Source organism: Lutjanus erythropterus, chromosome 20 (genome assembly GCF_056507025.1).
Source record: "Lutjanus erythropterus isolate fLutEry1 chromosome 20, fLutEry1.hap2, whole genome shotgun sequence".
In the NCBI taxonomy this organism is placed as follows: Eukaryota; Metazoa; Chordata; class Actinopteri; order Lutjaniformes; family Lutjanidae; genus Lutjanus; species Lutjanus erythropterus.
The window spans coordinates 32,060,095-32,079,766 of NC_139336.1; the positions used below are offsets into that span (position 1 = coordinate 32,060,095).

Here is a 19,672-nt window from a genome sequence, read left to right on the forward strand (position 1 = left end):
TAATTCAAAACAATTATTTATTAAATATTATTATTAATATTATTATTTTGTATTCAGTGTCATTTATTTATTTTTATCCCTGTATTCTTTCTTGTTGCCTCCCCTGTGGCTCTGGGTGGGCAGCCTTCCTGCACGCTCTGTTCCTGCACACATGGATCAATGGGGAAATGCAAAAGCAAAATGGAAAAGAATGAAGAAAGGTAAAAGTATAAAAAGAAATAAATGGTATTATATAAAAATAATAACAACAACAACATAAAAATAAAGTATTTCATATGCAAAATAAATGAATAATACATGAAGATGTTTTTAAATAAATAAATATAACAAATATACAGAAACAAATTAACAAATTACTGTGATTCAAATAAAAGTGCTTATAATTCTATTTTTATATTTATATTAGCTTTTCTCAATAACTTTGGCTCATTTTTTTTAAACAGTCTTATCATTCTGTAAACCAGGGACACTCAGTTTGTTTTGCCTGAGGGTCACTTTAGGGCCGGGGGGGTTTGATCAAAGTCATTCTTACTGTCTGTAACATGAAGCTGTGTTATGAATAAGTCACTGTATGAAATCATTATTTGATCATATGTATGCTCTGATAAACTGACTGTCTGATGTTTTTCATAATTCAATAAAACTCTGTTTTAATTTTGATTTTTATGTGACTGCACAGCATTTAATGTTCAGACTTTTTTTTTTTTTTTTTTTTACACTGAAACTCTTTAATGAAAACAAAATACTGCAACTGATACTTATAGAAACTCACCTTCTTCCTTCATTTTTCAGGTATCAGCATCTGTTCAACTGTAACCACAGAGCGCCATCTAGTGCTCAGCGAGCAATTTACAGGATTCAAGATGCAAGATGTTTGTTGTCACACCAGAAGAAACGAGTGAAAAACTTTTGCTGGGAAGTTGTGATTTCACCGAGCAGCAGTACTGATGAATAACACAGGCTTTATACAGCACGACTCCACACAAACTGCAACAGAAACTTTTTCAACTGCCACAATTTCCCCTTACACCCATGTTGATAAAATGATTTAATATGTCCACAGTCAAGAGGAGTTGTTGTTGTTCATCATTTGGCAGCCGTGACTATTTTGAAAGTGATATAAAAGTGCTATTTCAAGGGATATTTAAATGATAATGTTTTAAATTTATGTTAATCAATGTTAACATTTATATGGATAAGTGTAAGTGTTTATGTTGTCTTGTATACAACCGTATTAATACAATTATGTTGATTTAAATTAATATTTTGGGAAACAAAAAAGACTTTGATAACTTCAAACCAGAGGAGACTTGTTTGAGTATTTGTCAGTTTTTTTGTGGTAATTTGTGTGAAGTTCACTCCTTTTTTCTCACAAACTGTTTATGCTAAAAAAAAAAAAATAGAGGGATATGTGGTAGGGTTGTATTTAGCTGATTTTTTATTTTTCTTTCACTTCAGGCTTTTTTTTCTCTCATTCAGACCACACTGAGGACACAAAATCCATAAAGTTTGTTTATGTTGTTATTTGTGTGAGGTTGACCCACAGTTTCAGGTGAAATACCTGGACAAGAATCAAATAATCTACTTGAATCTACTTGTTCCAAGTCATCAGCTGCTGCTCCTTAAAGAACGGCCGCAAATGTGTTTAATTTCTGCTGAAAACTCTGATTTCTTTAGCATTTTGTCTTTGAAATAATCTATTAAAATCATTGTATATGAGACAAACTCAGATGACCTCATGATGGAAGATAAATATTGTTGCCTTCAGGCTGCAGTTAAATTACATGAATCATCATATTCAGAATATTAAACAGGTGGATCAGTTTCATGTTTAATGTTTACATCATCTAAATCATTTTAGAAGTGGGAAAGGAAGAAGAATGATGATGACATGAATGTAACAATAAGATGAAATGAATAAGGATAAGAAGAAGAAGAGGAAGCATAAGAATACGTATTAGAAGAGGATGAAGAAGAATGATGAGAATAAAAAGAATAATGATAATATGAATATAAGAATAAGATGAATAAGGATAAGAAGAAGAAGAATTAGACTTATACTAATAAAAATAAAAATAACAGGAATGATAATAACAAGAATTAGAATTGGACTAATAAGAATAAGAATGATAAGAAGAATAAGAATAAAGGTAATAATATCATAATATTATTATCGTTAGAAGAAGAAGAATTAGTGAGTTTTAGAGTGTTAACCTTTGCATGGCTAAACTAAACAGTGTAGAAACACTCTTCACTCAGGTTGTTTGGCTTGTTGTGTATCAGTTGTGATGTTGTGTGTTGTATTAAAATGTAGTCTACTACAAAAAATAAAGTTCCACTTCACAATAGTCTGTGTTGTATTATTGAAGAATGATTATTGATGTGTTTCATCACTTTTATGTTATTTTACTGTTATAGTTACCAGATTCACCACACAATTATCTAAATCTGTAAAGTAACTAAAGATAAATGTAACGGAGTAAAAAGCACAATATTTTCATCCAAACGTATAGGTACACGTTCCTCAAAACTGTACTTAAACACAGTATCCTACTTGAGTAAATGTACTTAGTTACTTTATAACCCTGCTGATCTCAGAGTAAACGAGTCACACTTTCAGTTTATGGTCTCAGGTGTGCAGCTGCTCGCAACCGTTTCATTTTTTTTCCCCCCACAAACACCTCCATGCGAGTGACGTCACAGGGATGGGCAGGTCACGTGGTCTGCTCCGAGGGAAACCTGTGGTTTAACGTTACTGAAATGAGAGGAGAAGAAGAAGAAGAGGAGGAGGAAGGAGAGAGAACAAGGTAAGAAGAGAGCTGCAGACTGAACTTACATCCTTTAAACTAACGCATTGATCAGTGCTGATAGTCAGATATCGATTAGGAGCCGTTTTGTTATCAGAAAAGTGAACTTTTAAAGTCGTAAAGTCAGCGGTGAAGTTGGTGTTTTGTTCGCGTCGGGTGAAGTTTACCTCGGTGGTGTCGTTAGCAGTTTGTTTTTTTTAAAAAAAGAGTGAAACAGGACGAAGTTTAAAAGTGTTTTAGGTGAATAAAACCACGCGGAGGTCGATGAAGAGTGAACACGGAGTGAAATGAAAGTGTTTGTTGACCGAGCCTTCTGGCTGAGAGCCAGCTGAAGGTTCACAGGTTTGACTTCATGTGATCAGGCCTCCTTCACTTCACACACACTTTATAATAAACACTGAACATGTTATTTTAACACAGCTGACATGTTTCTGATCTTCTATATCATTAAAGACAGATTCTCCATAATAAGAGTCTGTCTGACTCGGTCTGATGACAGAAAGTTAAAGTACTAATGCAATAATGTGAAAATACTCTATCGCTATCTACTCGAGTATTATTTATCAAAATGTACTTAAAGTATCAGTAGTTGTTAATACTCATGCAAAGATGTGTGAATAGCATTTCAGTGCTGCACAAGATGGAGATGATTTTTTATCTTTGATAACAACTTCAAATTAATTTTCTTTAATCTTTGCTTTTTGTGTGAAAGTTTTACCTCTTTTGGCTAAAAATAGGCCTTTGCAATTTATCAATATTCTATTATATCGTGATATGTGAGTACCAGACTGTTCTGTTATTTGCCTTTACTTAATCAGTCATAATAGTCAGTAATTATCAAAAACAATATTTTTACTCATGTCATCACTCACACCTTGGAGCACACAACATGTCGTCAGTCACAACCTACTCGATCAATAATGATCAGTATTGACTGATGTGCAACTATCATGATACGTTTTCCAGCTAAATACAAGATTTATTTAACCTGAATGAAATGTCTTTTTGAAATGTGACAAGCAGCATGAAACAGATCTACAGAGTCACAAGACGTTAAAGTTGGACACCACTGGTTTAATCTTTAACAATATGTTGTATTATATAAGCTTATGTGTGTTTTTTTTAACAGTATGTGTCCGTGAAATGTTTCCTCCTCTGACAGGAGCGGAGTAAACAGAAAATACAATTATTAAAGTAAAGTACAGGATCCACAAAGCTGTTCTTAAGTATGGCACATGTGAGTTTGGAGATGAATAAATATCAGCTAGAGGAGGAAAGATTAGTTTATGAATCAGTTCGATGATTAACGGAAAGTTAATCTTTTAAGTTATTTTTTAGGCAAAAAATGCATCTCTGGTTGCAGCTTCTCCCACCTGTTTCTCTTAAAGATGTCTTATTTCTAGGGATAGATATCTGGGCCAAAACTCATCTGATAATGGGAAATGTATATTATTTATTGTCATTCGAATAATAAAATTATGGCTGAAATATTAGCTGTAATAACATCTGATTTGAGAGATTGTCAAAGAATTTAATTTGAATTCTCTGGCAAAATGCTCTCTAAAAGATATGAAGTATATTTTGCAGTATTTTTTTTTTTTATATTAATTACTGAACAAAATTAACATCTGAAGAGTCAGAACTGTTCTTTGTTTTTGTTGTAACAGTGATGTCAGTTAGATTTAATTACATCTGAGCCTTTCTTACCCTTGGTTGTGAATAAACTACTTCTTTTTAAAATACAAAAACATAGAATTATTGGTTATGTTGTTGGGTATCAGCCAGGAGAAACAGGTAAGTATTGATCTGTAAAATGTAATGGAGTAAAAAATGCAGTATTTCCCTCTGAAATGTAGTGAAGCAGAAGCATAAAGTTGCAGAAAAAGTGAAGGACAGGTACCACAAAATTATACTGAGTTACAGAACTTGAGTAAATGAGATATTTTCCACGGCTGGTTGAGAGAAGTGGAGTAAATCTCAGCTGTTAGTCTTGTTTGAACAGAAGTGACTTCTGTGGCTGTTTGACTCCTCAGTCACAGCTGATGAACATTTTTCAAATCATTTGTCAGGCAAAAATGCCAAACACGTTGCTGCTTTTCTACATGATGCTGCCTGAGTTGTTCTTGAATGTTCCAGGACTTGTTTATATATTTTTTATAGTTTTCATGATTTCTCTGTTAAGACTTTAAAAGGATAATAACACACTCAGTTGCCAGTTTATTAAGTACAGATAGTTCAAACTTTAAACAGTCCTGCAACAAATCTTCCCTTGAGGAAGTTTATAAAGTTCAGTTTCTGTTGAAACTATATTGCATTACACCGACAGGTGTTTCTTTTAGTTAAGCCGTCCCTCGTTGATAAAAAAGGTGTGGACGCCACAAACTGAAGCCTCCAAAATGATCAAAACACCTCTGATACGTTTTCAGCAAAAACTGAACATTATAATCTTCATGTAAAGCAGGACTGTTGTTTCAGACTGCGTTCACTGTAGCCAGGTGTACCTAATAAACTGGTAACTCAGGGGTCTGGGATCTTGTGATGGACATTTTTGGATGTTTTACAGACTAAATAATCGAGCAACTAAAACATGTAATTGATAGATCAGTTGTTGAAGAAAATAACTGTTTGCTGCAGCTGCAAAGTTTCACTCTACTTTTATTCAGTGTGTGTGTAAGCGATGTCAGTGAAGAGTCCACTGTAGGAAGTTGTGAAGGTATTATTCCTCATTATTTAAGTTAAAGGCCAGCAGGGTCAGACCGAAACATTAACATCACATCTGCGTTAGATCCTCCAGTTCACCTCTCTGTCTGTCTTCACAGGTGATTCCTCGGCTCTGTTCTGTACGTTCATACCAGGTTTGCATTCTGACCTGCAAGCCCATGTAAGTCGTGTTGAGTGACTGCGTGTGAAAGAGGTATTCAAGCTCAGTTCATTTAACTTTTTACCTCTCCAGATCATGTCCACTTAAAGAAATGGGCTTTTTAAGGGCTGACTGGTTGTCAAGAATGTATTTTTGTGCTGTTTGCAACAACAACAACAACAAACACAACGACGACAACCAGCGGTAAGTTGAGCTTCCCTGGATACTTGACTTGTGTAGGAGTTATTACAAGAACGAGAGCGGAGTTTGTTGTTTGGTTGCAGCACAAAAATGCAGTTTTGACTCAGCTTGCATGGAGGATGGTGGGATAAGATCTTCACTCAGGATGAGGGCTTTTTCTCTGGTGAGCTCAGGTACCTGGTCGGGGTTAGCTTTAATTATTAGCTACGACCACTTGCATGAATGATCAAAAAAAAAATTCTGGCTTCTTCCTCTTTATGTTTCCTCTCTGTGTGTCTTCTCAGTTCTGTTAATGGTCTGGATTGATGGTAATATAATGAAAGCTTAATTTATTAGTTGTTCAACAGAAATTGGCAATAGTTTTGATAATTGATCAGCCTAATTGTTAGTCGCTTTCCGAGCAAAAATGTAAAGTTCCTGCAGAGTTCCTTCTTGTCATTTCTGAGGGTTTTCTGCCTTTTCTATGTTTTGCATGATAATAAATTGAATATATTTGGGTTTTTCTTTTGACTGTTTGGTGAAACAAATAAGGAAATTTTCAAAAAAATAGCGCTGTTTTAAAGGCCAAACAATAAATTGATAATCAAGGAATTAATAAGCAGATTGAGCTAACAGTGGATTTACTGCTAAATCTTAATTTGAGAAAACATTAAATTTAAGTCGATTGATAGAGAATGAAAAGATAAAAGATCTGTCAGTTGTAGGGGTGCGACTAATGATCATTTTCATCATTGATCATTATATTGATTAGTTGTTTGGTCTATAAAATGTCAGAACAGTGAAAATGTCCATCAGTTTGCCCTGTTCACAACCCAAAGACCCAAAAAAAAAAATCCGACAATATTTACACTTAAAAGAATTTCGACTTTTTTTTTTTTACTAAAAAAAGTACTCAAACAGATTTTTCGATTATCAACATAGATGACGATTAATTTAGTAATTAATTACTTGATTACTCTTTGCAGCTCTTGTCAACATGTTAATTGTTAAAGCAAAAATGCCCCAAAATTTTATGGACCAAACAACGAATCAATTAACCAAGAAATTTACCAGCAGATTAATTAACCATGAATATAATTGTTTGTTGCAGCCCTAAATTTAAAAAGTACTGAATAAGTGTGTGTGTTTGTCTCTGTGTGTGTGTGTGTGTGTGTGTGTGTTGTCAGGGACCATCACCATCCTCATGTCCTATGGAGGAGGCTCTTACGGACGCACTGAGCGCGTCCACCAGCCGCCGCACTATGACCAGGTACCACAGGGCTCTTTACCTCGGACGAACTCCGACGACCTGCAGCCGCTGAGGGATCAGAGAGCGGCGGCTCGCCTCGCTCAGAGCGCAGACCCCCTCCCTCCTCCGCCTCTGCCTGACCAGCCTCCCGTGGGACCCGAGTTCGACCCCAGCGGCAGCGAGGACAACGGAGACTTCGACCCCGCCCTCGACATTAAACCGGTGCACCGCTTCATCCCCGACTCGTGGAAGAACTTCTTCAGGGGGAGTAACCGCAGCAGCAACAAGCCCTGGTCCATGTCTGCGTCCTCCTACAACAACAACAACAGCACCACCGAGGGGGTGCGCTGCTCCCCCCCACACTCCCCCTCGGTTCCTGGATCGTACCGCGACCCTTATGGCGGCTCCGGTGGCAGCTACAACTCACGCAAGGAGCTTCTGGAGCTACACGACGGCCGCGAGTCCGTGTCGGGACGCACCTACCGCACAGGTCTGACCTACAGCGAGCGGGTGGAGGAGTACCATCAGCGCTACGCCTACATGAAGTCGTGGCCGGGGCTGCTGAGGATTCTGGGCTGCGTGGAGCTGCTGCTGGGGGCGGCTGTGTTCGCCTGCGTCTGCGCGTACATCCACAAAGACAACGAGTGGTTCAACATGTTTGGATACTCGTCTCCTGGAGGAGCGTACGGAGGATACGGACCGTACGGCGCCGCCACAGGTGGAGCCTACTACAGCGGCCCCAAGACCCCGTTTGTGTTGGTGGTGGCGGGACTGGCCTGGCTGGTGACTGTGATAGTGTTGGTCCTGGGGATGACCATGTACTACCGCACCATCCTGCTGGACTCCACCTGGTGGCCGCTGACGGAGTTCACCATAAACCTGGCGCTGGCGGTGCTCTACATGGCAGCAGGTAGGAAACATTACGCAGCTGCATAAAACTACATAAACACTTATTACCCCTGTTGACACGAGTCCATGCAGATAAACTAGTTTTAGTTTTATTTGGCCAGGCTTTGAGATAATTTACTTTAATTATTTACTTTAAGGGTGCTTCAGTCGATTCAATAAGCCCCGCCCCCAAACAGCAACTGTCCAGTCAGCAGCCATAGCTAGGTCTGTCAAGCGTTGCATTTCTCTCCATGTTGAAGGTGTGCAGGAGGCTCTGAGGAGAGCGATACTCTGCGTTTCATAAGTCTGCAAGGTGGCGTCTTTTTTGTCATTTTGGCACGTGATGAATGGATTAAACTCTGCTGCTCAGTCTGCGTATGTTAGCATGTCTGGCTCAGTAACTTTACCTCCAGACAAACCTGTTAGATCCCACTGCATCTGCATTTGTTCTGTGGGGGTTTGAGGAGGAGGATGTGGGCTGATGAAGAATCAAAGTGGGGCGACAACGATGCATCTCTCTCTGACTCACTGTCTCGGGTCTAAGCCAGGTTAAGCTTAGCTCGTATCCCGGCTCTCTTCCTGTGGCGATCGCGGTCCATCTTGTCTGGCTGAGTGATCCGTTTCAAGGTCCGCTGCACTTCCTTTCCCAACGTTAATGAGTGTGTTTCTGTCATCTATCATGTAGATATACCTGCTGTATTTCACCATCTGACCAATGTTTGCTGAGATGTAAGCTAGCTTTAGCCTCAGTCTGTTAGCATTAATGTCATCTCATGTACGCAGCTGTTAGCTAACTTTACATAAACACTTTCACAGGGTTCTTGTTTTAAGACATGCAGGTAGATTTTCCCTTTAACAAGCAAATCTTGGACTCACTCTTGTAGATGTTTGCACCAAAATAGTCATTTAATAAATAACTATGCTTAGTTACAGTTTCTGCTGTGTTTTGGCGTAATTTACTCACATGCTGCTTCTGTTTGACACACACTCAGACAGGGACGTCATGGTGCATTCAGGTGTGCCTAAAACTCAAAAATCTACACCTGAATGTAGGGCTGCAAAATTTTTCAAAATATTACTGAAACTGCAATATGGCCAAGTGCAATATCTAAATTGCAAAAGCCCCAAAAGTGTACACGATGGGGGATGACGTCCACCGTCCTTGATCTGTGCATTTTCTTCCTCATGTCTAACACTGACATTCATTTGGGAACAGGTATCTACAGACCAGAATTAACACGAAGAGTGATTGAAAAATTGTGATCATGTCCTTTAAATCTCCTCACACTTGATGAGAATGTCAACATCAGGGGGAAATATATTCTTTTATAAGACAGCAGGTTTGCTTTTTGTTTCCCAGGCATTGTTTATGTCCGGGACACGACCCGCGGCGGGCTCTGCTCCTACCCGGTCTTCAACAACGGCATCAATGGAGCGTTCTGCAGAACGGAGGCAGGACAGACTGCTGCCATTATCTTCCTGTTTGTCACCATGGTTGTTTATCTGATCGGAGCCATGGTGTGTCTGAAGCTGTGGAGACACGAAGCTGCTCGCAGATACAGAGAGAACTACGGCCAGCCGGTAAGAACCCAGGCACATTTATTTATTTGTTTGTTTTGTTTGCAGGGTGGCGTCCCGGGATTCTAACACTGTCCTTAACTTCGATGAGTTAAAAAACAGGTTGTTGCCACAAACATGCTCAGCCACACAGACTAATGCAACAAACCAGATGATTTGCACACAGGCGTACAGCTGGAGGACTGAGGAGGTGGAGTCTGAATTCTACTGTGCACACGGGCTGGTTTATAAGAGACGCTCGATGTGAAACTCCTGTTTTGGTGCCATGTTTGTTTGTTGGTCGTATTTTTCATATACTGCCATAATTGTCCAACATTTACAGAAATAAGCTAAGCTATTTGCTTTCTTGCCGAGAGTAGAGGAGAAAATTGATACACTCTCCTTAGAGCAGTGATTAGTTGATTAATCACCAACTGTTTTTAAGAAAAACTTCTCTGATATAAAGGTAGTCAGGAGGATTTGGCCAAGCTGTTCGTAAACGCATCAGAGTGTCAAATACTAATGTTTGTCATTGGAGAAACGTCTCAAGCAGCAAAATAATAAGAAAAAAATAAGAATATGCAGGCAGAAGGCAGGATCTCTGCAGATACGGCCACTGCTACACACTTCTAGTGGGTCATAAGTGATGAGTAATGGTATTTTGTGGTTTCTTTACTCCTTTATTTTGGGTTGTGGACAAAACAGGACATATTAGGACGCGACTTTAGGCTTTGGGAAACACTAATCAACATATTTAAGACTTTTCTGATATTTTATGGACCAAACAGCTGATCGAATAATTGAGAAAATGATCGACAGACGTGTGACAGGTGCATTAGCAGTGTGGCACATGCCAGTGGTGTGGTTGCTCTAACCTTGTTAATATGGATACGAACCAACAGGCATCGCCACGCACACGCACACACACACACACACACACAGCTCAATCATGTAGTGTGAACCACCTGTTACTGTTGAGTCCTGCAGAGACAGGGTAGCTGTCTCCTCTTGTCCCCAGTCTTAATGCTAAGCTAATGTCCTCCTGCCTGTAGCTTCATGTTTAAGGGACAGACATGAGAGTGAGATCGATCTTCTCATCTAAATCTCTGCAATAAAACAAATATGTGTATTTCCCTGAATGTCAAATCTAATCCTTTCATATTGAATCATCATTAGCTGCATGTTAACTGGATTGTATGTTTTGTCCACACAGATGCATCCCTCTGAAATGAGAGCTGCACAGTCTTTGGTAAATATCCTGTCAAGCTGTTCAATGTAAAAATCATGACACAGGCTCTTTATGTTCAGGATAAACAGTAACAAACCCGTATTTGGGTTGTCTCTCTTTTTATTTTATTCTGTAGCTCAGTCTGCACACTTTAGTTGACGTGGTTGTTTATGTTCTTCTGTGTCTCTACAGATGGTTCCAGTTTCAGAATCTGCACCCAAAGCTCCAGAACAGGTCCAAGGCTCCTCAGTGGTTCCCATCCAGGCTGCTCCTAAAGCCGTTCCACCAAAGGTTCTACAGGGAACGATACCGTCAGGACACATTCCAAAACCCGTCATTCTGCCCGACTACATCGCGTAAGCGCTGCGAAAAAATCCACCGACTGTACAGAATAGTTGAATTCTAAATCAGCAATCAAATCCTGCGCAGCTTGTTTAAACCCAGTATTTCTGCACAGTTTAAGATAAAGATAAGGATCAGGCTGTACGATTTATTATTAGTGTTATCCTATTTTTAGAATTAGATCCAAGTGATGGCAGTGTAGGATTGTGTGATCCAAACATTTGTAAAGATAGATATAACCTTTTGTAGTGCTGTGCAATTAGTGCAATATCCAAATTGCAAAAGCAGAATGAAATTGCAATATTTTGAAAAAGGAAGAATTTGGGAAAAGTGCCGTCACAGTTGAGGCGCTGTAAAGCTGCAGAGATGCTCCGGCCTAAAAATCTTCTTCCTCAGATGAAAGAAAACATGTTTATTAAGTACAGACCCCAACGAATGTCTCATCTTTTTTTTTCTTCAGTAAAAATGTTCATACTGGATAATTGTATCGTATGTCGCAGTTTCAGTCAAAATAATTGCAACGTGACTTTTTTTTAACCATATTGTGCAGCTTTAATCTTTTCCAAAATTCACAAAATGTTTATCAAACAAAATATTCTGCTTCAGTCCATACTGGTTGACAATTAGCTTTAAAAAATCTTCACAGCAGTCAGAAAACTGTTTGTTCTCTCATCGTTGCACACAAAGAGAAGCTCACACCTGCATTAACACTCTCACACCACCATGAATTATATACTTTCATTAAAGACAAACTCATTTAATCTGTTTGATCACTTTATTCAAATTGAGGATTTTGTTCAATGATGGTTTTGAAAGTAGACAACAGACATGATGTCATACAGAGAGTTTCTTCTGATTGGACAGACAGAAGCAACAGATGATGACAGGATGAAAAATAGTCATCTTGTACAGTGATATTAACTTTTCTGTAGACAAATTGTTGGATACAAGAAAAGCACACTGCAGTTTTAACTGCTTTGACTGTCTGATTAAATATTCCTGCACTCACGTTCTGATGGTCATACATGTTACCTTGGTTACCAAAGGATTTGCATAAATATTTGCATCTCTTCTTATGAGGGCGCCTCCTGATCTTTTACGGATCATAAAATGCTGTGGCTGCTCTCTTTGCTTTCAGACCACAAAATGAACCAGAGTCCAGCAGCAGACTGAGATCACGGTCGAGACGCAAAACCGTTTGTTTCAAATAAGCTTAAATGAGCCGCAGGAAATGGCCAAATAAACCCGAACTTATTTCAGTTCAGTGTGAAAACACCCAAAGACAACCAGCAAATATTTACATGCAAGGAGTTGGTGGATTTTTGACATTTTTTAAAATTACATTTAAATTTAAAATTACTTTTCCAGTGTCAATAAAGTTTTGTTCTCTCGCTCCTCCCTGCAGTAAGTACCCGGCGATCCGGTCGGACGAGGAGCGGGACCAGTACCGAGCCGTGTTCAACGACCAGTACGCCGAGTACAAAGAGCTCCACTCGGAGGTGCAGCTCACCCTCAAGAAGTTCGACGAGATGGACGCCATGATGCGCACGCTGCCTCAGCACCCCTCCAGCCAGATGGTGATTGGTCACACACGTCTCCTGGCCTTTTTAAAATAATATCTACAGTCGCACATGAGACATGATTACCTTAAATTACAAACTGTCTGTACTCCATCTTCATTTCCTCCTTTTATCATGACGTGTCTCTTATTTTCTGCCTCAGTCACAGATTTATTTCTCCACTAGACTAAATTATAGCTTGATGAAAGCCATTTTAATCCCATTATCCTAAATATGCGTTTGATATTTCTGAAGTGAGGTTTTGTATTTTAGCCTTTTGTTTTCAGATGTGTTTTATTTAAAGGCACACTTAGGAGGACTAATCAGCCTCTGAGAACAGCCGTATAACGTCTTCCTCGTCAGTCCTAGAAAATAACCTTCATAATGTCATCAGTCGTCATTCAGACTTCACATTTACAAGAGGAAGTCTGTGTTATAAAGTCAAACTGTGGAGAGTGAAAGGTCTGAGCTTTCATCAGGCAGTGAGGCTTTAACAAGAGCTGCAGACATGTTGCATTATGGGAAATGTAGAATCCAGTATTTTGGTAGCTTGACCCACACTAGGAACTAAAATTAGCACTTTTTTAAATATCTGAATATACCATACTCATCGCCTATATTATATTTTCAATATTTAAAAAAAGTGTAGAGGAGGGGATAATAATTTGATTTACACACGTCAGTTTATAGTTTAATTTGCATACACACACACTCTGCTAACGGCTTTGCAAAGTAGCAAAGAGAAGAACAAAAATGGAGCTCAGTGTGGGAACATTTCCTCCAGAGAGGCAGCAAAGTCAAATGTAAAATGTGTTCTGCTGTTCAGTTTTAAAAGGTCACGTCGCTGTTTGTCATGTGGAGAAAGTGCGACGCCGTCTGACACGTCCGACGTGCGGACAACTTTACCCTGAAGCTGAGCAGCGTAGAGGGAGACATGGGGACGATGGACGCCTCTTGTTTTTCACATCAACTTTAATGGGTGTATAGCTACTGAAACCGAAATGAACAGGAACGGACATCATTAACAGACACGTTTCACACAGCTTCCTCGCAGCTTCGCCCCAAAAATCAAAAATACTAAATTTTTTGTAGAGATGTCTGCCTTCTTTCCAATAAAATGGAACTAAATGGACTCACTTTGTGGTTTCTCTTTCCAGAAATCCTGACCCGTTTCATGTGGGAACTACTTTCTTTCTGCAGTAGAATCTACAGGAATTACTGTCTTTTCTACTAGAAAGAAAGTATTAGGATTATCTTGAGTAACCAGGTCATAATTTCTGGAAAGAGACGCTGATTTTGAGTTTTTCAAATGTATTTTTCTGGCTCTTTGAGCACCACAAACCGAGTGCATCCAGTCCCATTAAACTGGAGAGAAGTCGGACATCTCTACAGCTCGTATCTCTACAGCTCTGCAGCTCACACCAAAACCACTGAGGGGATGAACTGGACTGTTTCTGTGCTGTTTGGTTTTAATGTGAACGCTTAGGAAACGTTGTGGACAGAGACTGATGTCACGTCTGGAGTTTCATGCCTAATTGCACCCAGTCTTTTTGTTGTTAAAACATGCCTCATTTCCCTGTCTGGTAACTTCCTCTGTGTGTGCTTCCTGCTTCCTGCTGAACTTCCCCTCCACCCTAAAAAAAAATTCCTTCTCTGCGCCGTTCAGACGGCCGAATTTACAGCATCACTGCAGCGTTATACTGGATCGACCTGAGTTTAACACTGTCTCTTTCTGTTTTTGCAGGAGGTCGATCGCATCAACAGAATCCTTCAGGAATACCAGAGGAAGAAAAATGTGAGCCTGTTGTGTTGTTGTTTTTTCTGCTGCTCATGTTTGTTTGTGTTCGAGAGGTGCTGTTGATTTTCTGCTTTCCTTTCTGAAGACACAGAGCTCATTGTGTCAATAAATATACATACATCCTCCACACAGAACCTTAATAATTTGATATAATAGAATCAGAAACAGTTTTTAATATGACTACTATCATACTTCAGTGTTAAAGAGACATAAACCCTGGTGCTGATTTAAAAAAAAAAAAAAAAACAGAGAAATTGTTTTTTTAGGGCTAAAAGCAAGAAAATCGATCAGATTTCTAGAAAACATGACCTTACATGATGAGAATTAATGTCATGTAGTTGTCACTGCATATTTACAATAAATTCAGCTTAAAAACGTAAAAGTCAAGCACTTTTAAGGTACTTAAACTAAATATTTTCAGACTCTCAAAACCCTAATCATCACATCTGAATTACAGATATAAATACCATCATCATCATCAATGCCAGTCGGTATGAAAAAGATTTTTTAAAATAGTGTATCATATATGTGTATGCAATATTTAGAATATTTTCACCTCTTTACCTTCCTGTCAGACAGACTTTTCTGTCAAGAAACCACAGTTGTATAAGACAAATATTGCTCTCTCCAAACCAACCAAACTCCATTGAAAAAATCAGTAATTTTACCTCGCAGAACACAGGAGTTCCTGACCTTCTGCTGCCTCAGTCGGTTAGTTTGTTTGTGTTATTGTGTGACTTCAGTGAATCCAAACTAACCGTTTAAAGTACTAAAGTCACACAGTAACACAAACAAACTAGCTGACTGAGTCAGTGACACACCGTCGACTCCTGTGTTCTGTGCGGTAAAATTACTGTTTTTCTTTAAGGAGTTTGGTTGGTTTGAAGAGAGTCTGTCTGACAGCAAGGTAAAGCCGTGAAAATATTCTAAATATAGCGTAGACTTGCTGTGTGCACTGTTGACCCTGTCCACAGCAGCATCTTATGTAGCTTCCTACACTGGTATTCCTGCTGTTTCTCCAAACTGGGGGCATCTTGACCACCATCTCAGGGCTCAACAGCAAAGACTGGCTGCTCCACCCGGGGCGGGTAACATGCCGTGTCAGGCTGGTAAACCAGGCTGAGCAAGTGGCAAAAAAAAAAAAAAGAATTCTATTAAACTATTTTGATAATTAGGTGGTTAAAGTAATGTTTCATACAAAAATGCTGTTTTCAGCCTCCTAAATATGGAGATTTTCTGCTTTTCTATCTTTATTATCATATTAAACTGAATATCTTTGGGCTTTGGACTGAAAAAACAACATTTAAAGACGTCACCATGGACTTTGAGAAACTGAGATGGACATTTTTTGCTACTTTCTTACATTTCATGAACATTTCCCTGCATCAGTTATAGAGACGCTTCAAAAAACTCAAACTACCTTTAATCCTGAAGCGTAACAGTCATATAAGAAACCTGCAATAATCTTTAAGGTGATGCTTCGTCTCATTTGTCTGAAAAATAAAACCTTGATTTCCTGTTTGTGTTTCACGTCAGGACCCGACTTTCCTGGAGAAGAAGGAGCGCTGCGAGTACCTGAAGAGCAAACTGTCGCACATCAAACAGAGGATCCAGGAATATGACAAAGTCATGGAGTGGAACGACGGGTACAGCTAAACTCCGCCCCAGAAACAGAACTATTACTGACAGACGAGCGCTGCTGGTGGTGGAAAATGACTTTTTAACTTGGAGAGCGAAACCCTGTCAAGACCACAGGAGCACGACTGGGATTTCCAGCCTGCTGTGTGGTTTAAATCTGCACGGCGGTCGTCTGCGATTGAACGTCTGTCAGCAGTTTTGTGTATCTGCATTTTTAAAGTCCACAAAGTAAAAGCAAAGGCCTGGAATGTTTTTTACTACTTAAAGGAATAATTCAACATTTTGGGAAATGCACTTGTTGGCTTTCTGGTGGAGATTCAGATAAGAAATCAGCGTCCATTAGCCACTTAACTTAGCATAGCACAAAGACTGGAGGCAAAGGGAAACAGCTAGCCTGGATCGGTCCAACAAAGTCAGTCTCTAATACTCACCACTTTACACCTTTTATCTTCTTCTAGTGTTGAAATGATACTCAGCTTTGTAGGGAGGGTTATGTACAAGACTGTTTTCTTAGAAATAGAAATAATGTTGCACAAAAACACCCCAACAGCGTGACCAGTGTGCAGAAATACTCTGTTACAAGTAAAAATCCTGCATTCAAAATTTTACTCAAGTAACAAACAAAAACATAAATCACCTCAACTTATTGTTTTTTTTTTGTAAATCTACACTCATTCTGAATTTGATGCCTGCAACACGTTCCAAAAAAAACAGTTGTGACAGGAGCAACAAAAGCTGCTGCACACGAATCTGGACGCCCTGCTAAGTCTGGTTGATGCTGTGATTTCCTGTGAGTTTTTCAAAGCGCAGCGGTCGAACTACTAACACTAATCATCAGGAATTTTATTGTGAAAGGGTAACAGTTTCCTGCTTCGCCTCTACCTCTTCGCCAGAAAGCACAACAAACAATAATTTCCCCAAATATCAAACAGTTTCTTTAAAAATGGTCTGAATATGCAAAAAAAAAAACCCTGAACATATATATGTGTGTGTTTGTGATACTGTGACTGTGATTGTAGTCGAGGCTTTACCACTTAATTTCACTAATGACTCTGGGATCAGATGTGAACGTGGGAGACGTCGTCAGCTGGGAGAAGAATAGAAAGTGTCAGAGTTTACCTGTAATTAGCTTTCTACTCTTCATCTTCGTCTCCTTATATTTCAAAGCCGCTGCTTATCTGGACAAACCTTCTCCTCGTTTCTCGAACTGCTGTGATGATTGTTTGGATTGTTTTAATTGCACACTGTGTCTTTTTTTATGTATAAAAAGTCTAAATCTGGAAATATGCATTACCTGTAGTAAGATTTTAAATGTTGTTTGTTGTGTATGTTGTAACACTGTTCTACCATTTCATAGATTAAACATTTTGTACTTTAAAGTTACTTAAATGTCTAAATATCTCCATTTTATCTTCTGTAAACACACTGGACCTCCTGATTGAATGGAAGTTATATCATAAGGTCTGAATTCCTCTCATGTTTTCAAGCGTAATTGTAAATATGTTGCTGTAAATGTCCATATTCTTTCATAATTTAAGTGATCAATTGGTGCTTTCTGTCCTCAGAATACAGTTCTGCTGATGTACTGACTGTGACTTTCTTTTTCTTTGTCTTTTTCTTCCACGGTTTCTTTTTCTTGAAAAGGGAATAAAGAACAGCAGGGCGTTCAAACTCAGCAAAATCAAGTTAAAAGAAACTCCAGAGAAAAAGGAAATGAAATCAGCTGAACCTGGTAGTTAAATAACCGCGAGTTTATGGACAAAAATGAATAAGGAACCATCACCTTTCGTGGAAAACGTCAAATGTGAAGATTTGCTGTTTTTCTTTGTTTTTATAAACTCTATATTTTTGGGTTTTGGACTTTTTCTGGACCAAAGGAAGAGATGTGAATATGTTGCTTTTAGTTCTGGATACTTTTCATCTCTTTTTTTGTCCTGACATTTTATGGATCAAACCATTCATGTATTAATAAACAAAATAATCGTCAGATTAATTGGGTGTAAAAATAATCATATTCACCTGAAATGACACTTGTATCCGTGTTTGAGTCTGGAAACTAACAGAAGGACAAGTTTAAAATGCAAAGGAGTTGAAAAATAAAGTGAGCAAAGACGAAAACTGACTGGAAGTTAAAGGAAAAGTTTGAAACTTTACTGTATATTTTATTTTAATTTAATATAATTTATTACAGAGCCTGGGAGGTGAAAAAAAACAACTAAGGTTTTTGCTCATGATTTAGTGATTTCTGCTCTAAATTTATTGATTCATGCAAACAAATAATTTAATTTATGTTCGTGATTTAATGTATGCATTATAAGATGTAATTACTTTTGAGTACTGAGTATAATTTGAATTAATATCCAAAGCTTTCATCTGCATTTTAGTAGCCAATCAGGTGATCTGATCACAAATGGGCCAATAAAAACAACAACATACTGATGAAAAACAAAACAAAATGATGCAGGAGCACACATTTGCTATATGGAAGTTAACGAGTAATCAATAATCAATTTATTGTAGTTAAGAATTTCATATTTATGTTTTTTATTTCATAAATTAAAAAAAAGCTGTTATCTTGAGAAAAGAAAATGTTGAAGAGAAATGTTGTTTCTTATTACTTGCAATTTTTATCAGAGATCTGAAGCGTGCCGGACCAGCATGCATTGCTCTGATGACGCAAGTGCAGAAAACAAAACTACATTTATGTCTTGACACGGCGTCCAGTTCTGAATCGTCCCCAACAGTCACGACAGTCAACTCACAGGCTGAAACCAGGTTGATCAGATGAACCAGACAAACAGTTTTCTCCTTAAAAATTCTTTCATTATCTTGAGAAATCGCTCTTTGCTTTCCTCGAGATGATGAGATTAATTAATCTGTTATCATGAGATAATTAATGCCAACTGTTTTGATAGTCAATTAATTAGTTTGAGTTTTAAATTTAAAAAAGTTAAAATTCTCTGATTTCAGCTCATTTCTGCCACTGAAACAACTATGAGATTTAAAAAAAGTCAAAATTAAGACATTAAAAGTAAGAATTATGTCTTTTTATCTCATAATTTGGATTTTTTTAATCTCAGAAATGGGCTTCCATAGAATGGACTACAGCAAATATCAAAAATAAATTTTAAAGTGACATAAAACAGCTTAGGGACAATAAAACAATTAATACAAGTATACACAGAAATACTAAGTAAATAAATAAATAAATATAATAAAATAAATAATAATGGCAATAATAAATACATCACATAAAAGTAGTAGTGCTTATCTCAAAGAAACTGTTGTGTCTCTGTGTTTACTGAAGGATTTCCAGACACTTCCGGTGTCATTGGGTAATAGGTGCGTTCGAGATGAACTGCGCCTCGCCTGGAGAGTAGACGAGATCAGGCGGCCGCAGCAGGAGGTGGAGACAAAAAGCTGCAGTCAAGTCGGACAGTTTTCAACAGACTTACGAGAGAGTAGAGGAAGAGACACGAACATCCTGTTAGATCACCTGTAGGTTACCTGTAGTCTGCAGATCATGATCATAGCTGAAGAAATAAAGTGTGTTCTTGATCGTTGAT

General features: G+C 38.3%; 1 protein-coding gene across 3 annotated transcripts; it reads left to right on the top strand.

Annotated features, from left to right (window-relative positions):
- The first annotated feature begins 2,715 nt into the window (after positions 1-2,715).
- On the top strand, positions 2,716-16,787 carry marveld2a (MARVEL domain containing 2a). Of its 3 annotated transcripts, none has more exons than XM_084745379.1 (9): positions 2,716-2,807; positions 5,627-5,688; positions 7,035-8,006; positions 9,345-9,565; positions 10,755-10,790; positions 10,962-11,125; positions 12,517-12,688; positions 14,415-14,465; positions 16,005-16,787. In XM_084745379.1, the coding sequence occupies exons 3-9, from the start codon at positions 7,052-7,054 to the stop codon at positions 16,122-16,124; spliced, it is 1,719 nt and encodes a 572-aa protein (XP_084601505.1). In that variant the 5' UTR covers positions 2,716-2,807; positions 5,627-5,688; positions 7,035-7,051; the 3' UTR covers positions 16,125-16,787. The 3 variants fall into 3 exon arrangements, with proteins under 3 accessions (XP_084601505.1, XP_084601507.1, XP_084601506.1); XM_084745380.1 differs by having other exon boundaries at positions 2,726-2,807; positions 5,627-5,721; XM_084745381.1 differs by lacking the exon at positions 10,755-10,790.
- The last annotated feature ends 2,885 nt before the right edge of the window (positions 16,788-19,672 follow it).